The sequence below is a fragment of the Lipotes vexillifer genome, unplaced genomic scaffold (genome assembly GCF_000442215.2).
Source record: "Lipotes vexillifer unplaced genomic scaffold, Lipotes_vexillifer_v1.1 scaffold729, whole genome shotgun sequence".
In the NCBI taxonomy this organism is placed as follows: Eukaryota; Metazoa; Chordata; class Mammalia; order Artiodactyla; family Lipotidae; genus Lipotes; species Lipotes vexillifer.
This window is the reverse complement of record NW_006780914.1, coordinates 517,916-539,258: the sequence shown is the minus strand read 5'-3', so window position 1 is coordinate 539,258 and position 21,343 is coordinate 517,916. Positions and strand designations below refer to the sequence as shown.

Genomic DNA, 21,343 nt, shown 5'->3' with positions numbered 1-21,343 from the left:
CCCATTAAAAAAATGGTGGGTATAAATAAATGTTTATCTTTACTTTTGGTTATTACCCCCCCCCGTGCCCCTAAAAAATCTCTCTAAAGGTTCTCTTCACTTCTGTATTTAGTTAGTATTTGTGTCATATTTGTTTTCCGAGAAATATTTAAAGTAAATTATAAGGCAAAACTAAAGACAAATAACATAAGTCAGAAGAAAATGGAGTATAGACCACAGTAAAAAGTATTACAGGGCCACCAAGTTTGAGTTGAATATGGATCTAAGTATTGTTACTCATTGTGGTCCTACAGACTGGCAACACTGGCATTCCAGGAGTTTGTTAGAAATGCAGATTCTCTGGCCTACCCCAGGCCTATTAACTCAGAATATACATTGTAGTGAGATACCCAGGAGCTCTGTGAGCACTTTAAAGTTTGGAAATGATTTCTACATTGATGGTTCTCAACCTAGGTTGCACATTTGAATCACTGAAGAGCTTTAAGAAATGCTGATGATTGGGTTCCTTCTTCAATATTCTAATTTACCTAATGTAGAATGTACCTGAGCATTAATAATGTTTAAAGTTTCCCAATCTGGAGATATTTTTTTTTTCTACTAATCTCTTCAAAGAACTTAAAAGTTAATTCACTCCTTCCTTCATTCTTCAAAGCAACAGATATCTACTGAGTGCTTACTGTGAACAATATAGACCATATGCTGGGAATACAGTGGTGAATAAAACAAAGACCCCTGGCCTCATAGGATTTACATTTACTGGGGGTGACAGACAATAAACAAGATGTTAAATTCAGAGTGTGCTAAGTGTTGGTAAGTGTTAAGAAGAAAAGGAAGAATATGAAATACAAAGAACCAGGGAAGACTCGGTGAGAATGGGACGCTTAAAAGGGGACCTGAAGGAAGTGAAGGGCTGGCCATGAGATTGGCTGAGAAAATCTTACTCCAAGCCCAGGGAAGAGCAAGACCAAAAGCCTTTTTTTTTTTTTAAATTAATTTTTATTAGAGCAGAGTTGCTTTACAATGTTGTGTTAGTTTCTGCTGTACAGCAAAGTGAATCAGTTACACGTATACATATAGCCCCTCTGTTTTGGATTTCCTTCCCATGTAGTTCACCACAGAGCATTGAGTAGAGTTCTCTGAGCTATACAGTAGGTTCTCATTAGTTATCTATTTTATACATAGTAGTGTATATATGGAGTGTCCCAGGTGTGTTTGAGAAACAATGGATCAGAATACACAAGGGGAAGAGCAGTCACAAAGAGCTGGATGTAGAGGGCCTTCTAGGTCATTATAAGGATTTGAGCTAGTATTAAAAGACTTTGAGAAGGGAAGAGAAGGATCTGGCTTATTTTTAGTGGGTTTATTCTTGCTTTTGTGTTTGAAATACACTGAAGAAAGTGAGGGAGGAAGCAGGGAAAAGAGACCCTTTAGGAAGCTATTACAGAAACTAGGAAAGAGATAATGGTGGCTCAGACAAGGGAAGTGACAGGTTGGATGTTGAGAAGATGTTGAATTTGGGATTTATTTGTACATACTGTATACATTTAGATATATAAGAAAGGAACTTACCACATTGGCTCTAAATGTGGTAAAGAGAAAGGCTGCCCCTGCTCTGCACTGTTCTTGCTTCCAGCTGGTGCTCACACTTCAAGGAGAAATACCCTCATCCCTCTGCTCCCAGCCACCAGAAAATTACCCCCATACTGATATGCCACTTCCCAAAAGTTTCTACCTCTTTCTTCAAAACACAATTTTCTATTGGATTTAATTTTCATTTCTGGGGTACCTTGAATCAGAATAGATGAACTAATAATTTGCTTATTTCACCTTGTTGAATTGTTTGAAAGAGGTAAATAATTTTAGCCTTGAAAAATTATCTTCAAACAAAGTATCAATTCACTCCAGCCATCCCATTTTATAGAACATGAATCTGTAATCAAGTTGTATTTCAAGCAAGTAGCAAAGGTTTAGTACCAAATAGACGGCTATATCTGAAAAAAACACAGTGCCCAGATGATACATAGAAAGTTCTGGAGACAAATGGTTGAGAGAAATGACAGAAGTGTAGACTCCCCTTGTAAATGTGGGTATTACATCCTATAGGAAGGTATAAAGTCATTACCTTGACTACCAATGCACTGGATTTGTTAAAAATCAATTTAATGACACACTTATCTCTTTAAACTTTCCTTACCTTGCTTAGGAGATAAATGGCTTCATTATCCCTGCCGATTATGTGGTTTCTTTTTAATAATGGAATTAAGTCCATACTCTACATAGCTGTGTTTCCAAATTTAGCATTCCCAAACTGATCCATTTCTCTTCCTTTCTAGTGTTAAGGACTTAGGTGAACTTTTGGAAACAAGACATTCATAATTAGCTTCTTAGTAGAGAACAAAAATGTCCTCCATTAAGAATTGATTAAGAATAGAAGAGGGTTTTAAGCTGTCTCTGGTGGTAGACAAAATGATTCTTCTATAGATAGAGAGCCATTTGTCAACACAGCTGGCCATGTCCCCTTTCTCCCCTCATTTAAAGAGTTTTGGAAGTTTTCACCTAGTCTGTATTAGTTTTCTAGGGCTTCTGTAACAAAATGCCATAGACTCAGTGGCTTAGAGAACAGAAATTTATTTTCTTACAGTTCTGGTGGTTGGAAGTCCAAGATCAAGATGCGGCAGGATTGGTTTCCTTTGAGGGCCATAGGGAAGGATCTGTCTAGGCTTCTTTCTGGCTGGCAGTTGGCTGCCCTTTAACTTGGTTGCCCCTCTGTGCCCATAACTTGGTGTCTCTCTTTGTGTATCCAAATCTCAGCTTTCAGTGGCTCTGACCACTCTCATTCTTTCCTGTTTGTGCCTCCCTTACCCTAGAATACCTTTGCCCATTTTTCCCAATTCATGAACTTATTTTTTAATACCTCACTGGACTCTCATTCCCTCAAGAAAGCCTCCACCAGTTAACCCAAGGCAGTGCATTAGAGGGCATTCTGGCAGAGCAGGAGGGAATATGAACTAAAGTCTTATAGACTGGGCTTGAGGTCTTATTTTTGATATTTCTTAACTATGAGATGTTGAACATTTTGTTAAACATCTTTTGAGTTTCTTGTGTTTATCTGAAGAAGGGGATTTGTTAAGGCAAGTCACATAGGATTGATGTGAGAATTAAGTTAATTACCATATGTAAATTTCCTAGCACATAGTACATGTTTGATTAATAATCTCTCCCTCCTTTCTAGTTTAATAGTACTTGTTCAATACCTCTATTGTTTCTTTTAGCATAGTTTATTCTAATATGTCCTCCCAAATGGAGTTACCATCAAGAACAGGGGATGCATCTAATTCATATTTGTATCCCTGCAATTTTGGGGGGGGGCGGAATAAAAGGTATTGAACTCTGTCTAACTTTCAGACTCTGTGTGACCTCTATTACACTTTGGGTACCATCAAAAATATTTATAATATGGAACATAGTCGTGATTCCTCAACATATGCACAATACTCGTGTAATGACTACTGGATAATATAAGTCATCTAAAGTAGCACTCTACTCCAAGACATAGTTTGTAAATGGGTCACTGATAAAAATCTGGGCAACACCCACATAAAACAAAGTAACCGTTCTTAGAATGTAATGAGACAAAACAATAATCAAAAATTGTAATGTAATCTGTCTGAAGGAAAAAAAAAAGCATTTGCAAAGAGTGTTGCTTTCAGGGAGGTTAGAAAGGAGGTGGAGAGCAGAAATTTGCCATTGAGTCTGCAGAACAATCTGTATCAACCAAAGCAAATATTCCATTAGGCTCGGCAGACTTGCTCACTTAGGTGAACTAAGTTCAGGCTATTATAACTTCGTGTCTCTAGCCTTTAATACAACCTAATTCACTTTTCCGTGACTCTACTATACTAATCAAACAAACTTCCAGCAATGACTTTGCGTCCCACGTCTCTAGGGGAGACATTTCTTTGTTCAGTCAACAAGAATATGCATTCTTCTTGGCAGCTGAATTTCTCATACCTAACCAATACTTGGTATTGCCATTTTTGGTAGCCTAACAGTTTAGTTTATGAGTCAGTCCCCCTTGGAGTTGTTTAGTTCTGCAAGCTTGAAAAATAAAATTCTTGTACCTGTCAATGTGAGGGCCTGACATTGGACATGGAGACCCAACCAAGGAACTGGCTTCTTGAAAGGACTGGCTTAAGTTGCCACCTGACCCCACATTTTCTCTATATTCATAAAATAAAGACAGCTAAACAATGAAGTTTCTTTTCTATGTTTTTCATAATTTTAACAACTTAAATTCCTGGAATAAGATTCAAGACAGATTTAACTTATATCAATATCATAATATATAGTGATATAACATAGGTCTGAATATTTGATTAAATTTTTTTCTGAATATTCACATGGTTTTAGCTAGGCAACTTTGATTTTTTAATTAACAGTAATAATAAATAATTTGATATATAAATTTTGTAATGCTTATGGGTATATATTCTTTATATTGTGAGTTATTATACAGCCATCATCTTTTCTTAACTAAGCCATCTACAAATTTCAAATTACTTGAAGCTTATGAATATCTCACTATAATTATTTACCAATTTTAAAGTACCCATTACCAATGAAACAAAGGTTCATAATTTTAAAAATAAAATTCCTTCAAAGATAAATGTTCTACAATTATCAGGCATATATTGTAGGTTTAGGAATTGCCATAAACTGAGTTCATTTCTACCACTACTATTACATTTCAAACCACTATTAACTCCTCAATAGACTAAAATATTTTTAGAGCCAAATCCAAATACAATGAAAGGAAAATAGATGTAATTGACAATGAAGAAGTTATAGAACCCAAACATCTCTTCCAAATATCCTAGCATCAACTTACAACTTTTTTTTTCTACTTATTCTTTCCTTGTTCGGGATCACATACTGTATATTTGCCCCACATAAACATGTCTGTTCTTACTAAGAAAAAATAGTTTAAATTCCTAAGCATAGTGTCAGTGGGTGCTGCCTGAGATGGGAATGTTTATAAGCTTTATGATATTAACTGCAGCACTCAACCTCAGGTGGCATAAAACATGCAAAAAAGAACTTTCTGTCAGTTTTATTATTTCTAAAAAGGTTCCCCTTGAAGCAGAAGAGTGACCTTGCTCTGCTGAGCTGACATATGCCACTGGATTAATGGTCGAGCTCTGCTGGAGGGAAGCTCACAGAAACATTACAATTCCAGAAGCTGGGCTGGCGGTGACCATTAATCAGGGGGACCAAAATCATGCATCAAGCACACTCATTTAAAAGTAGTAAAAGTGACTTTAAAAAAAAACCTTTTTGAGAATTAGCTTGTTGTTTGTCATTACCTGTGTTCAAGGAGATCACTGCATGACTGGAATATCCCTTGGGGAGAACGTTAGAGGTCATTTCGTACCCAGAGGCCAAGTGAATGTGGTGGACATTGCAGAATAACGGAGGTAAAGGAGAGCTTTTGTTCCAGAGAATTTGATGGGAAAGTGTATTAAATGGATTCTATTTTCCCAACTTTATTTTCACTCCTTTATTTAACTATGATTTCAAAGCAATGGGTACTACGAATGCTGGCCTCTTTGTGAAGATTTTATTTTATTTTTAAAACTGGAGTAATTGGATTTAGTGGTAGAAACATTTGACTGGTAAACTTGGTGAGGAAATTTCTCAAGATCCTAAAGTTTGAGTCAACATACTCAACTACTAAGTACGTTAATAAGTATCTTCATGTACTTAAAGGTACTGTACGTTCTTCCACCACATGTTAACTAAGACAAAATTTTCAAGACTTTTTCTTTCTCTGATTACTGAAAAGGAGAAAAGGCTTAAATCTAAAACCCTGAAAGAGAATGTTCAGTTGAATTTAGATGATAAAAAGTTACTCTTGCTTTTTATAAATCTCTTTGATGATAAAGTTGAATAGGCATAACCTCTCTTTCACTTTTTCAATAGTCTGTCTTTTAGATTAATGATACTATGCATAATGCATATGATATAATTTCATTAGTAGGTAGAACAAATAGTAGATTACGGCCTTTATTGAGAAAACCAGGACATTGATCGTTAAGATTATGATCAATGTAGTAAAGCCTGCTATGATTACTACTTCAAAGTTATTCCTCTCCTAAATAACTGCTGCCTTCCTTGACCATGATATTCAATATTATCTTCTTTTGTTAGCCATATGCTACTCTGGAGAATTATCTATGCAGACCTATTTATTTGTTTTTGAAGATTATAGGATTAAAATAGTTGACCATGTCATGACTATAGTTAAAATATTGTTTAATATTTGGCTATAAGTAGAAAAAATCTAATATGTACACAATAGAAAGTTAATTTCTAAATTTATGGGAGGATTATACATATTTCTTGTAACTGGAAATCTGAATCATCCATTTTTCATACTGCATTCTCTCTATCAAGGTGCCTAGAAAGCAAAATTAGTAATGGAAATTTGCTCACAGAAATTACTTATCATTGAATAGGTATGGTAAATGCATAAAGTATGTTACCTGTAATTCCTCATTCCCCTCCCCACCATCTTCCCTAAAACACGTACCATCTTGGGTAACCTTGGTGGACATGGTTGATCATGATCTAACTCTAAGTCCGAAAGTGGCATTGGAACGCTTTTCAACACAGCTCTCCATAAAGGTCTTAACAACCCATCCATGCTGGTGCAAAGTATTGAAAGTTCCGCTTATTCTGGTTTCGAAAGATAGTCCATCCAGACAATGGGAAATCCTAGTGATATATTCTTATGAATACAGAACACTTTTCTAGTGCCCCCAAATGATTACGTTCACTAGAAACAATCTTTCTTTCTCTCCCTTGAAGAGTGCGGGAGATAATTTTTTTTTTTTTTTTTTTTGCGGTACGCGGGCCTCTCACTGCCGCGGCCTCCCCCGTTGCGGAGCACAGGCTCTGGACGCGCAGGCCCAGCGGCCATGGCCCACGGGCCCAGCCGCCCCACGGCACGCTGGATCCTCCCGGACCGGGGCACGAACCCGCGTCCCCTGCATCGGCAGGCGGACTCCCAACCACTGCGTCACCAGGGAAGCCCCGGGAGATAATTATTAAGACACATTTTTTTGTCATCCAGTGCTCCTTTTAATATACAGTGTGTGGTTCATTGTCTTTTTATTACTTTATCATCATTTTAGCAATTATCCTCTTTAGATTTGTCAAATTCTAAGTAGTCCCTCAGTCAATAACTACACAATCTCTTACAGTAAATAATTTTTGAAGATGGTTAAGCAAATTCAAATTGTATTGATTTCAGCTAATTTCATGTCCAAAATCTATGATCATTTTACTGTCTTTCTTTAGACTATCAATAATATAGATATAGACATATGCATACAAAATGCCTTTCATGTATTAAGTAGTCAGTACAAGTATAAATAATAATGAATATAAATTTCCAAACTGACATCTAGTATACATTTTTAATGTATTGTGTGTGTAAAAATAATCTGCTTTTAGGAATTGCTTCTATATTTGTATACCATTCATCTGAATATGGCTCTATTTAGCTCTTATAGATTGAAATTCTGTGATTGATGCCACCAATAGAGTGTAAATTCCTCCAGGATAGATTCTTATTCATACAGACAGCCCTGATCCCAAGCACAAAGTTTAGCCATAGAAGCCCCTTAGTATATTTACACTGAATTGCATAATGTAAAACATTATGCTCCTTAAGTAAACATCAGCAAATTGTTTTCTTTGACTATAACGTGACTAAGTTATAAGTTGCTTTTGTGTAACTGTGAAATGTATGGTTTTTGTCATTTAACTTGAAGAGAAATGTGTGGGATTTGTCGTCTGTTGTGATTTTCCCAAGGCTCCCAACTGTAGGATTTTTTTCTATAGGCCTACATCGCTTAAGATCAGGGGCAACCAATGTGTGCTAAAATGATGAGGTGTCGGCAAGTGGTCTCATAGACAAGGTAGGACTTGATCCTGTCCTTGAAGAATGGGCTGGATTTGAGTAGGAGGAAGAAGAGTGGAAGAACTTTCCTTGAGAGAAAAACAGCATATGAGCAACAGCTTAGACACATAAATGAGTGTGTCCATACTGGCCAGGAAGAAGTGTCAGACGTTCTGCTTAATCAGATTGACTAGCATTACCTGAATCCATGGGGAATCATGAATGTGCAGCATGCTAAGTTTGGACTTCATTTTGTTAACTAAAGAAGAGTCACTTAAACTCTCTGAGCCTCAGTTTTCTTCATCTGTAAACTGAAGAAATCAATAACCATCTCAGAGGGGGGTTGTATTTGTTTAATGAAATAATTACAGATAAATCACTCGGCATAAAGCAAGCTCTCAGGGGCCAAGAAACCAATGTGGAGCAAGCTTTACATTTTGAGAAGATGAATGGAATGATGAGAGTTGGTATTTTAGGGAAAGGAGTCCAGTGTTGTGACTTCTTTAGATGATTGGAGAGGCAAGAATTTGGGAACTAAAGAGCTGAAAGTTGTTATTTCGTTGACTCAGGAATGGTGTTATAAGCACATAGTTGCGTAGGGGTAATGAAGATAAATGCCTACAACAGAGATTTGGGAAAAGAATTGAGCAGATGTGAAGGCTGAAAGAATGTGTGTGTGGTAAATATATTACATGTTGCATTATGTGTCCAAACTCCCCAAAGACAGCAGTGAGCAAATACCAGTTTCCAACAGTGCAGGTGGAAGGTTCAGAAGGCAGGATCAAAACAGATCCTCAGGAGTAAGAGGCCATAAGCAGAGAGAGATTTTTGTTGGCATATATGCCTTCCAGGCTGAAGGCAGGCAGAGAAGCTACTGTAAATTAGAGAAGCTGTAAAAGTGGGTTCCCTAGGGGAATTCTTGAAGATTTCAAGGAAGGATGGTATAATGAAAAATTCCAGGAGGATCAAGAGAGACCACTTAGTATACTTGTTTATGGGTTTAGTAGTTAGAAAAAGAGGGAGAAGGAATAGAAAGTAAGTGCTATAATAATAATACAGGAGTGAGTAAGCCAGCAGAAGTTTTACAATAGGAAAAACAAGAAGCTGAGAAGTTCAGGATAGCCTGATCATGGTCACATTTTTTAAAGTTTTGCATTTCCTTTTTATTCTATAGGATTTTGTAAAAGTTGATACCTAGTAATATCAAGTGACTGAACTTTGGTTGCATTATGCTTTTTACCTGAAAAAAAAGATATTTAAGACATATCAGTATTATTTATTTTAAAAATTCTTTTCAGCTAAAATAGAAAATCTTAATTTTTACTCAATTCCTAAAAGTGCAGCATACTTATAGTCAGTGAATGCCATGTAAATCATGAGATATGGTAATAAGTAAGTAACGCAGCAGTGCAATTGAGAATTCCCAATGTTTGAATCTTTTTCACTCATAAAACTTATTTTTGTTACATTAAATAGGCTGATACAAATAAACACTTCTACAGGTATGGCTCATTCTGCATTGATTTTTTTTTTTTAGTTCTAGTTCTTTTTTCCTTTAGGTAATTTTCTTTGAGGTAGTTTCAATTTACAGAAAACATCTCTTGGCACATCAACTTCTGAAAGGAAAGATTTAGCATGGAAATTTTGACACAACTTTTTAAAACACTGTGGTGGAGTCAGAATCTGCACTTCCTTTAGATAGCTTGCAGTTGATAGGAAAGATACTGAACCAGAGAGATCAAGTAGACTAACTTTTGTTCTAAGAGTCCAGATGTACATTAAAAATATTTAGAGCATTGATACATATTTGAGTACTGAGTTGCCTTTACCCAAGGCTAAAATGTTAGTGTTGAAGACCTTATTTCACACGCTGCTTGTCTTTCAGCCTTCAGCTCCCTGACGCCCAAACAACTGTCTTCCATCAGCGCCACATGATAGTGTAATTATTTAACACTGAGGCAGTCCTCACAGATTATTTTAAGTGAGTTAAATTTCTTTCACACTCTTCAAAAGATCTCAGCACCTGAGTTAGTTAGAACAATTAAATCCTCAAATGCCTTTGGATAAAGGCTGACAAGCTTATTGAGACTTAGCATACCATTATTATAGAATATTCATACAAGCATGTGCTGAAACAGAATTCTGAACTTTAAGAGCATATTACCAATGAAGGCTCTATGTGCAATATTTAGATGACGTGAGAACTCATTGGCAGAGTGTGTGTGATTTTTAACTTGCCAGTATATTTCAAAATACTGCAGACTTCAAATGTCATTAACATCATTACTTATTTTCATTGTCCCTCAACATTCGCATTTATATATATATCGATATCATTAACAATGGTGTGAATACTGAAAACAGGTTAAAATTTAAATTTTTTTTCCTTCCAGTTTTATTGATATATAATTGGCATACAGTACTATATAAGTTTAACGTGCACCACATAATGCTCTGACTTACATCCATCATGAAATTATTATCGCACTAAGTTTAGTGAACATTCATCATGTCACATAGATATAAGATAAAATAAAGATTAAAAAATCTTTTCCTTGTGATAGGAACTCTTGGGATTTACTCTTTTAACAGTCATATATAACATACAGCAGTATTAATTATATTTATCATGCTGTACATTACATCCCTAGTACTTACTTATCTTACAACTGGAAGTTTGTATCTTTTGACTACCTTCATCCAATCCCCCTCTCTCTACCCCCTGAATCTAATAACCACCATCTGATCTCTTTTTCTGAGTTTGTTTTTAAAGTGTAATTGACCTACAACACTATGTTAATTCCTGGGGAACAACATAATGATTTGACCTTTCTATATATTTCAAAATGACCAACATGCTGTCTAGTTACCATTTGTCACCATACAATGATATTACATTATTATTCCTATATTCCCCAATTTCATACCTGTGACTCATTTATTTTTCAGTTGGAAGTCTGTATCCCTTAATCTTCCTCACTTGTTTCTCTCATCCCCCCACCCCTCCCCTCTGGCAATCACCTGTTTGTTCTCTGTATGTATGACTGTTTCTGTTTTATTATGTTTGTTCATTTGTTTGCCTTCTTCAGATTCCACATACAAGTGAAATCATACAGTTTTTTTGTTTTGTTTTGTTTTTTTGTGGTACGCGGGCCTCTCACTGTTGTGACCTCTACCGCTGCGGAGCACAGGCTCTGGACGCGCAGGCTCAACGGGCATGGCTCACGGGCCCAGCTGCTCCGCGGCATGTGCGATCTTCCCAGACCGGGGCACGAACCCATGTCCCCTGCATCGGCAGGCGGACTCTCAACCACTGTGCCACCAGGGAAGCCCGGGAAATCATACAGTATTTGTCTTTCTCTGTCTGACTTATTTCAGTTAACAAAATACCCTCTAGGTCCATTCACGTTGTTGCAGATGGCAAGATTTTGTTCCTTTTTGTTCCATTGTGTATGGGGCGTGTGTGTGTGTGTGTATTTGTATACCACAACTTCTTTATCCATTCATTTATTGATGTGCACTTAGGTTGCTTCCATATCTTGGTTATTATAAATAATGCTGCAATGAACAAAGGGGTGTGTGTATCTTTTTGAATTAGTGTGCTTTCTTTTTTCTTTGCATTAATACCCAAGAGTGAAATTGCTGGATTGTATGGTAGTTTTATTTTTTAATTTTTTGAGGAACCTCCATACTATTCTCCATTGTGGCTACACCAGTTTACATTCACACCAAGAGTGTACAAAGGTTCCCTTTTCTCCCCATCCTTGCCAACACTTGTTATTTGCTGTCTTTTGATAATAGTCATTTGACAGGTGTGAGGTGATATTGTGGTTTAGAGTTGCATTTCCCTGATGATTAGTGATGCTGAGCATCTTTTCATGTGCCTGTTGGCCATCTGTATGTTTTCTTTGGAAAAATGTCTACTCAGGGCCTCTGCCCATTTTTTGATTGGGTTGTTGGGTTGTTTTTTCTTTTTTTCTTTTTTTGATGCTGAGTTGTATGAGTTCTTTGTATATTTCTGATATTAATCCCTATCTGGATACATCATTTGCAAATACCTCCTCCTATTCAGTAGGCAGCCTTTTTGTTTTGTTGATAATTCCCTTTGCTGTGCAAAAGCTTTTTAGTTTGATGTAGTCCCAATTATTTATTTTTTATTTTGTTTCCCTTGCAGGAGGAGACATATCCAAAAAATATATTGCTAAGATCAATGTCAAAGAACCTACTGCCTATGATTTTGTCTAGGAGTTTTATGGTTTCAGGACTTACATTTAAGTCTTTAATCCATTTTGAGTTTATTTTCTTATGTGGTGTGAGAAAGTAATCCATTCTGATACTTTTGCATGTAGCTTTCCAGTTTTCCAACACCATTTGTTGAAGAAGCTGTCTTTTCTTTATTGTGTATTCTTGTCTCCTTTGCTGTAGATTGACTATATAAGTGTGGTATATTTCTGGGCTCTCTATTCTGTTCCATTAAACTATGTGCCTGTTTTGGTGTCAGTACCATACTGTTTTGAGTACTGTAGCTGTGTAGTATAGTTTCAAGTCAGGGAACGTGGTAACTACAGCTTTGTTCTTCTTTCTCAAGATTGCTTTGGCTATTCAAGGTCTTTTGTGTTTCTATACAAATTTTAGAATTATTTGTGAATTCATACAATTCTGTGAAAAATGTCTTTTGTATTTTGATAGGGATTGCACTGAATCCATAGATTGCTTTGGGTAATGTGGTGATTTTTACAATATTAATTCTTCCAATCCATGAGCATGGTATATGTTTCTATTTGTTAGTGTCATCTTCAATTTCTTTCATGAGTGACATAGTTTTCTGAGTACATGTCTTTTACCTCCTTAGTTAGATTTATTCCTAGGTAATTTTTTTGGATGCAATTGTAAATGGGATTGGAAAACAGGTTAAAATTTGTCTTTTTTTTTTTTTTTGGGTCCTTTAAACCATCAAATTACTGTCTTTTTTTAAATTGTTTAAAATAATTCCTCTCTCTAAGCCACCAATTCAATATGAAATTAAATGCATTATTTTTATTTGGAATTGTTAAGGATTGCTTTTATTTTTATTTAATTTTGTTTATAAATATTTTTTAAAGTTACATGGTTTTAAAGTCAAATTTATAAAACAAGCCATATTCAAAGAAGTCTGTTTTCTGTCCCTTTTACTTTGCTTCTTTTACCCCATTTCTCTAAGAAGGAAAATATATTTTTGCCTGTTTTGAGACACATACATGTATTTCCACCCTTAGACAAAAGGCGGTCTGTTATGTACACTTTTCTCCACTTGTCTTTTTTCATGAACACTATATCCTGGAGATAATTCCATAGCAGATAGTTATATTTCAGTGTTTTTGCAGATGCACACATTTCTATTGTTTGAATTTACCATAAATTATTCAATCAGTCTTCTCTTGATGAACATTGGGGTTTATAGCTTTTCAATATTATAAAAGATTTACATTGAATATGGATGAGTAAATCAATTTATATTCAAGTGTATCTCTGACATAGATGTCTAGAAATGAAATTTCTGGGTCAAAGGGCAAATACATGTACTTTTGCTAGTTTTTCCAAATTACCTTCCACAGGTGTGCCATTTTACAAACACATATCTAATTGCATAAGGAAAGACTGTATAGATTTATAGTTAAAGACTAAATATAATCTAATGTCAACAAAAACAAAGAATTAGGGCTTCCCTGGTGGCGCAGTGGTTGAGAGTCCCCCTGCTGATGCCGGGGACACGGGTTTGTGCCCTGGTCCGGGAAGATCTCACATGCCGCGGAGTGGCTGGGCCCGTGAGCCATGGCCGCTGAGCCTGCGCGTCCGGAGCCTGTGCTCCGCAGTGGGAGAGGTCACAACAGTGAGAGGCCCACATACTGCAAAAAAAACACCAAAAAACAAAGAACTATCCAAAATATAAATTGCATTTTTATTTAAGTTATTCTTTTGCCGATAGCTATTTGTTTATATAATAGCTCTGTCTTGATGGGAGCTCTGTCACAAATAGTATTTGCTAAACCTAATCCATTACAATTATACAGTGCAAAATTATCAATATTGGAATACATTCTTATTTATAAAGCACTATCATCTATGAAACCAGCTTACCTCCACATGATTCACCTTTTCACCAGAAACTTAACAGCAGTAGAAATTACACATTTGTTCACTCTCTGTATCTCATAGTAGACATTAGCCCTTTTTCATTAAGCCATAACCTATACATTATGAAACCATCTCAGAAAGTCACTAACTTTTTGACTAGAGAATACTGAAATTTTAAAAACGTTATTTTAAATACTTAGATTTGCTTCTAAAGGGTGTCTTAGGACAGATTGGTATTTTACTCCTCTGGCTTAAAGCTGTTGAGTGATTCATAATGAGATGACTGACAAAACCCAAAGTAATAGTCCTGAAAACCACTACTCCATTATCTGCTTCTCTTTATTGACATAGTGAGGGGAGAATTAATTTTAAAATGTGGTGACTATTGATTAGTTAATGGCAGAAGATACTGTAGAGAAACGCTGAAGTGAGCCTATTCATGCCGGGCAACACGACCGATTATCCAGTGGTGGATATCATGCTGTAACCCTCATTAATATTTAGTAGGCAGGACATAGGCTGGTTGTAGACTACAAAATTGCCCTAAGCACAGGCTCCAATAGGCCATAAGAATGTTTCAAGTAGATAAAAGGGTAACAGATTTCCCTGTGTTCAGATAGTTTATAAGCAACACAAGAATACACTCAATTCCCTTTTGTGATTTCTGGGCAATGATGGCCTGGCAGAAATACCTACTAGGCAAGTAGAAATGTTTAATGCTCTGGGAAATACACTCTAAGTTAGTAAGCCCTGTGTGAGAACCAGAGTGGTTCTCAGTTTCAGTCCTTTTTCTCTCCTCTCGCCACAAGCTGAAGGGCTTCTTCATCAAGGGTAGCAAGTCAGCAAAAGGCATTATTTGTGTCTAACACAGCCATCAAATTTGGGGCGACGTTCTGTATCACACTATCTATCAAGCTAACCCCTTGTCACGTGTCAGGATCTTTTTATTTCAACTGATTTAAAAGGGAAACAAGGAGTTTTAAAGATCACTAGTAGGGGGCCTCCCTGGTGGCGCAGTGGTTGAGAGTCCGCCTGCCGATGCAGGGGATACGGGTTCGTGCCCCGGTCCGGGAGGATCCCACATGCCGTGGAGCGGCTGGGCCCGTGAGCCATGGGTGCTGAGCTTGCGCGTCCGGCAACGGGAAGGGCCACGACAGTGAGAGGCCCACATATCGCCAAAAAAAAAAAAAAAAAAGATCACTAGTAGGGAGACATGAGTATAAAAATTCTTGTAAAGACTAAGAGCCTTTGAAGCCGACTTGAACTAAAATGGTCTGTGACTTTTAAAGGACAATACAAAGTTTTATAGATTACTGACTCCCATTTTTAACTTTTCAAATTACCAGGTTATTTTTCAGTACCACCAGCTTATTTTGAAAATATTATAAGCTTGAAACGAGATAAAGTTCTTAAGATAACATATTCTTGGGATTTGTGGGTATATAAAGTCTGTAACATCCGATATCCACCATCCCAAACAATGTATAAAATTAAATAGTGAGAAAATATCAATTTTGTGACTCAAAAACTCTAAAGATTTTTGAAAATGTGTTTAGGAGAATCATTTACTTTGCAGTATATCAGGAATTGCTTATAATTATCTGCCTAGAATGAGTTACATAGGAATAGAAATTTAGCCTTGTAGGCAAGAAGTATCCAAGAGAATAAGTCTTCTATTAACATACTGAGCTTTTTCTCAAAACGAGTGAATGAAATTGACCCAGGGGTCTCACTGTAATTCCATGTTAAATGTGGAAAAATTCATTTTCCTCCCAACCTGTGTACACCTAAATGCTCTTTTCAATTTATTAATAGGTCTGTGTATGTTGCTTCTTATTCTGACATCTAGTAGAGAGTTTCAAATTATCAGGAGTTAGCAACAGGAAATGCATTTGTGTTCATTTTTATTTTTTGATAAATATGATCTTTATGAGGCACAATTGTGGATCTACTCAAATGCTTGTTTTTTTCTGTTTTGTTGTTTTTTTATTAGTTGGTTGGTTGTTTAGTAATACATGCCATTCTCAAGAGCAAAAGTAACACTATAAATTAAAAATAATTTAATAGATTTTTCTCCAAGTTGCTTAACACTGTAACATAAACATATGAAGACATCTTATGAACTATAAATATTACAATGTTAATAATAGTTACACCTTCAGTGCCTTTAGATAGTCCAGAGAGAAGAGAATTTTTAATCCTGTATTTGCAAGAGACTGATGATTACTGAACCATAATCTAATCTATTTAGCAGTTTTATCACTGAAAGTCACAAATCCTAAATTTCCTTTCCTTTTTCTTTCCTATTTTATAGCGCAGCAGCAGTTTTGGGAATTTTGACCATTTTCGGAGTAATTCCATATCAAAACCAGATGATTCAACTGGGGTTAGTATTCTATTCCATTTTAATGAGTGTTATACAAACACACTATGAAAAATTATGAAGCCAATGTAATTTTTGCAAATTACAGTAAGAAAAAGAAATATATTTAAAAATCATAACCTTGGATACATTTTGTGATAAATGAACAAACAATTATTTAGTATCTAGTACCATGCTGGACATTAAGAGTAAAAAGCTATCTAAGAAACCTAACGGATGTTTGGGAAGGCAGAACATCAACTTACGAAGAGATTTACAGTTTAAAGTATCACAGACGATCCCAAATTTTCTGAGCATTTCCACTATAAAACAACATATATGTTAAATTTTATGTAAGTTGTAATTGCTTTAATTTAGGAAATGATTAAATGGCTTAATTGGAAATTAGTTAAGGAGAGCATAGGCTGCTCATTTGCACTCTCATACTTCTGTACACTTTGAAATGTCTCAGTGGTGACCATTCCATACACATTTGCAAACCATGAACACTTTGAATGTAGCTTAAGAAAAGCTTCCCATAAAATTATTTACATCATCATCATCATCATCATCATCACTACATTTAACTGAGCACTTACCAGGAAGTAAGCACAGCACTAAACACTTTACCTACCTGTAAGTAGGAACTATTATTATTTTTATTTTATCACTGAAGAAATATGTTTGAATAAAATTACTTCTAAATTACACAGGTCATAAATGACAAAGGCAGGATGCAACATCGTGTCCAAAGTTTGCTATTTGTTATACTATCTCATAAACCATGGACCAACTGTGATAAGTGATTAATGAAATGTAAAACAACTAATAAAATAGTAGAGAGGAGGGACATACATTGAGAAAAGTAAAAATATATGCTTATCATTGAACCTGATTTATCTATTCATGTGATAGATTTGTTTTAGATCAATAGGCTTTAGATCTTATGCACTTCTTAATTATTCATTCTATATATTGCATCTTTATTTTTTGGGTTTTTTTTTATAAAGAATTCTTTTTATCATATCTGATTCTCAGAATACCTTTCAGATTCCTATATCCATCTACCTATAATATCTTTAAATATGTTTATTTCAGCAATGGATATTCTAGACAAAAAAATGTAGAAAGAAAATGACATCTATTATTACTTTATATATACCTCCATTAGTGCATACATATGCATGTGTATATATAATATATCCCCTTTTATACATATATTACATATATCCCTTTTTATTCACCTATATATTTATGCATAAATAAACTTACGGATAAACTTGTATACATGCATGAATATACATTGATAAACTTGTATATAGCTATATGGTCTATCATCATTTACACAGTTGTAAATAATACAATGCAGTATGTGTATACAAATAGTGAGAAGCCCTGTATAATTTTTTTTATCATGAGGGATTTCTTGTTGATCTTTTTTTTAAGTTTTTATTTTATATTGGAGTATAGTTGATTAAGAATATTGTGTTAGTTTCAGGTGTACAGCAAAGTGATTCAGTTATACATATACAAGTATCTATTCTTTTTCAAATTCTTTTCCCATTTAGGCTATTACAGAGTACTGAGTAGAGTTCCCTGTGCTATACAGTAGGTCCTTGTTGGTTATCTATTTTAAATATAGTTGTGTGTATATGTCAATCTCAAACTCCGATATTGTATAAACCTTCAACTTTCCATAATCATACATAGATATATTTACTGTTATTAAGTTTATAATTCTAGAGTTAACCTATAAAAGTTGCTCAGGCTCATTCAAATTCATTGATTAGTAATGGTGGCCTAGCAATCTGTGAAAGAATTTAGTGAACCTGATAAAGCAGTTTGCACATTTTTTAGTAAACCATTGTTCATTCATTCAGTAAATGTGTAATGAGCATCTACTCTATGACAGGATCTCCCTTAGGCACTCAGAAAGTACTGTTACAATACAGGTGAAAATCCTTACTTCATGAAGCCTAGAGTCTAGGAGGAGACAGACTTTAAAACAACAACAAAACCCATAAATAAATATCTAAATAAAATTGTGATTCAGGCTATGAAAGAGAACAGCACAGAAAAATGTTGAAGTTAAAAATATGTTTAGATAGTTTCTTCAAAGCTTTTGTAAAGGAAGATAGAAAAACTTGAAATTAAAAATATTTGTAGTACTCTTTTTTGAAACTTAGGTAACGGTAAGTTAGCACAGATAGTAATAAACTAATATACTTTCTTATTTATTTTAGTTTGTAATTTTACAGTGAATATAAAGAACATTGAAGTAGAGAAAAGAGAGAAGAAGAGGGAGTGTGGACAAATGACAATGTTTTTCATTTGCTTTATTATTTTGTTTTTTGTAAATAATTCTAACTAGGTACATGAAGGGGGACGCATAAATGAAAGTGGAGAACAAAACAAAACTTCAAATAATGGAGGAAGTTTAGGTAAAAAAACGAGAGCTATTTCCTGGACAATGAAGAAAAAAGTGGGTAAAAAGTATATCAAAGCCCTTTCTGAAGAAAAGGTAAGTGTCCTCTGTTAATCTACTTGTGTTTTCCTGTTAATTTTTTTCTAGGTAGTTTAGAAATATTTGACAGTTTGTGAAGGCCTTCAATGTATTTTCTCCCTCAATAACTGTGCCCAGAAGTTGGGTGGAAGAAAGCATTATCACATTCTCATAGAGGAAATTGAGGCTTAGAAAGATCACACATGTAGTATGTGAGGTACATATGTCATTTATGTTGTAACAAACAGTAGTACATCACTTCCTTTCATTACCAAATGATATTCCACTTTATAGATAAGCCTCATTTTATTCATCCTTTCATCAATTGATGAACATTTGGTTGTTTCCACTTTGGGATTATTTTAAATCAGGCTGAATGAATGATTCAGCCTGATTTAAAATATGAATATCTGTGTTCAAGTTTTTATGTGGAAGTATTCTTTCATTTCTCTTGGTTATATGGTAACTCTGTCTGATACTTTGAGAAACTGGCAAACTATTTCCCAAAGAAGTTGCCTCATTTTACATTCCCACTAGCAATGTGTGAGAGTTCCAGTTTCTCCACATGCTTGCTAACACTTGTTATTGCCTGTTTTTTTGATGCTAGCCACCAAAATGGGTGTGAAATGGATTCTCATTATAGTTTTGATTTGCACGTCCCTGATGACTAATGATGTTGAGAATCTTTTCATGTGGCCATTTGCATATCTTCTTTCAAAAAGTGTTTATACAAACGTTTTACCTGCTTTTTAATTGGGTTGTAGTTTTATTGTTGCTTTTAAGCTTTTTTTAAAAATATCTTATGGATACAGATCCTTTATGAGATATACGATTTGCGATATATTTTCTCCCGTTCATGGATAGTATTTTCATTTTCTTGATGTTGTCATTTACAGAACAAATGGTTATAATTTTGATGTAGTCCAATTTATTTTTTCTTTCATCAGTTGTGCTTTTAGTATTGCATTTAAGAAACCATTGCTTAATCTAGGGTTACAAAGATTTACTCCAATGTTTTCTTCTAAGATTTTTATGGTTGTAGCTCTTAAATTTTGGTGTATGATCCATTAATTTTTCTACATGGTGTGTGGTAGGAGTCCAACTTCATTCATTTGAATGCGGATATTCAATTGTCCCAGCACTACATGTTGAAAAGATAATTATTTCTCCATTGTACTGTCTTGGCGTCCTTGCTGAAAAATCAATTGATCATAAATATATGGTCAGAAATATACGGATCATAAATATATGTATTTATTTACAGACTCGCAATTCTATTCCACTGATCTATATGTCTTACACCTATTTTCTTTTTAACGCATTTCAATAGGATCTGTCCCCAGTACTCCATTAAAACAGTTGTCACAATCAGTATTAACCTCTATGTTGCCAAATCGAATGGTCACTTTTCTTTCTTCTTACATGACTTTTCAGCTGTACCTGATGCAAGTGATGATTTCATTACATATGAAACATTCTTTTTTCTTGGTTTCTTTGGGCATTCTTCTGACTTTCCTTCTTTCTCAAAGTTTCCTTTCTTAGCTCTGCTTTCTTTCCTGTCCTTCTAAATATTGAGTCTTCCTGAGGCTTGTTCCTAGATGTTCTACTAGTTTAGTCTCTCTTCCTAAGTGATCTCATCTTGTCTCATGACTTTTTCACAATTACATCTCTAGCTATGATCTCTCTCTTTTTTTTAAAAAAAAATATTTATTTTATTTATTTATCTTTGGCTGTGTTGGGTCTTCGTTGCTGTGCGTGGTCTTTCTCTAGTTACGTCGAGCAAGGGCTACTCTCCGTTGTGGTGCGCATTTCTTGTTGCAGAGCATAGGCTCTAGGCCTGCGGCCTTCAGTAGTTGTGGAGCATAGGCTTAGTTGCTCCGTGGCATGTGGGATCTTCCCGGACCAGGGCTCGAACCTGTGTCCCCTGCGCTGCCAGGCAGATTCCTAACCACTGCACCACCAGGGAAGTCCCATATGATCTCTTTACTTATCTATTATACTTATACAACCAATTGCTTATTTGATATTATCACTTAGATGCATAATAGATAACTGGAACCTAATATATCTAAAATGGAATTATTGATTCTCTAAGCTCTACAGAAAGTTTGTTTCTTGTCCAGTCTTCCAAGTAGAAATAACACTGTCATAACTGTAGATGCTGGAAAGAAAGGAGAGGGGGGAGAGAGAGACAGAGACACAGAGAGAAGAAAGCCTACAAATCACTCAAAACTCCTTATTTCTCTCACTTTTCACACCAATTCATCAGCATATCTTCTTGGTGCTAACTCCAAAGTATATCTAAAACCCTTAACTTCTCCATGTAAATTATTCCTGCTTTAGACTAAATAAACAAACTCTCTTGCCTAGATTACCTAATTGGTTTCCTTTCTTCCACTCT

General features: G+C 35.3%; 1 protein-coding gene across 2 annotated transcripts in view; it reads left to right on the top strand.

Moving 5' to 3' along the window:
* Positions 1-21,343, top strand: part of SAMSN1 (SAM domain, SH3 domain and nuclear localization signals 1) — a 79,404-nt gene that overhangs the window by 38,113 nt on the left and 19,948 nt on the right. For both annotated transcript variants that reach the window (XM_007454286.1, XM_007454287.1), the window contains exons 2-3: positions 16,392-16,463; positions 18,811-18,960. In XM_007454286.1, coding sequence (XP_007454348.1) covers positions 16,392-16,463; positions 18,811-18,960 — 222 coding nt within the window. The remainder of the gene's footprint in view (positions 1-16,391; positions 16,464-18,810; positions 18,961-21,343) is intronic.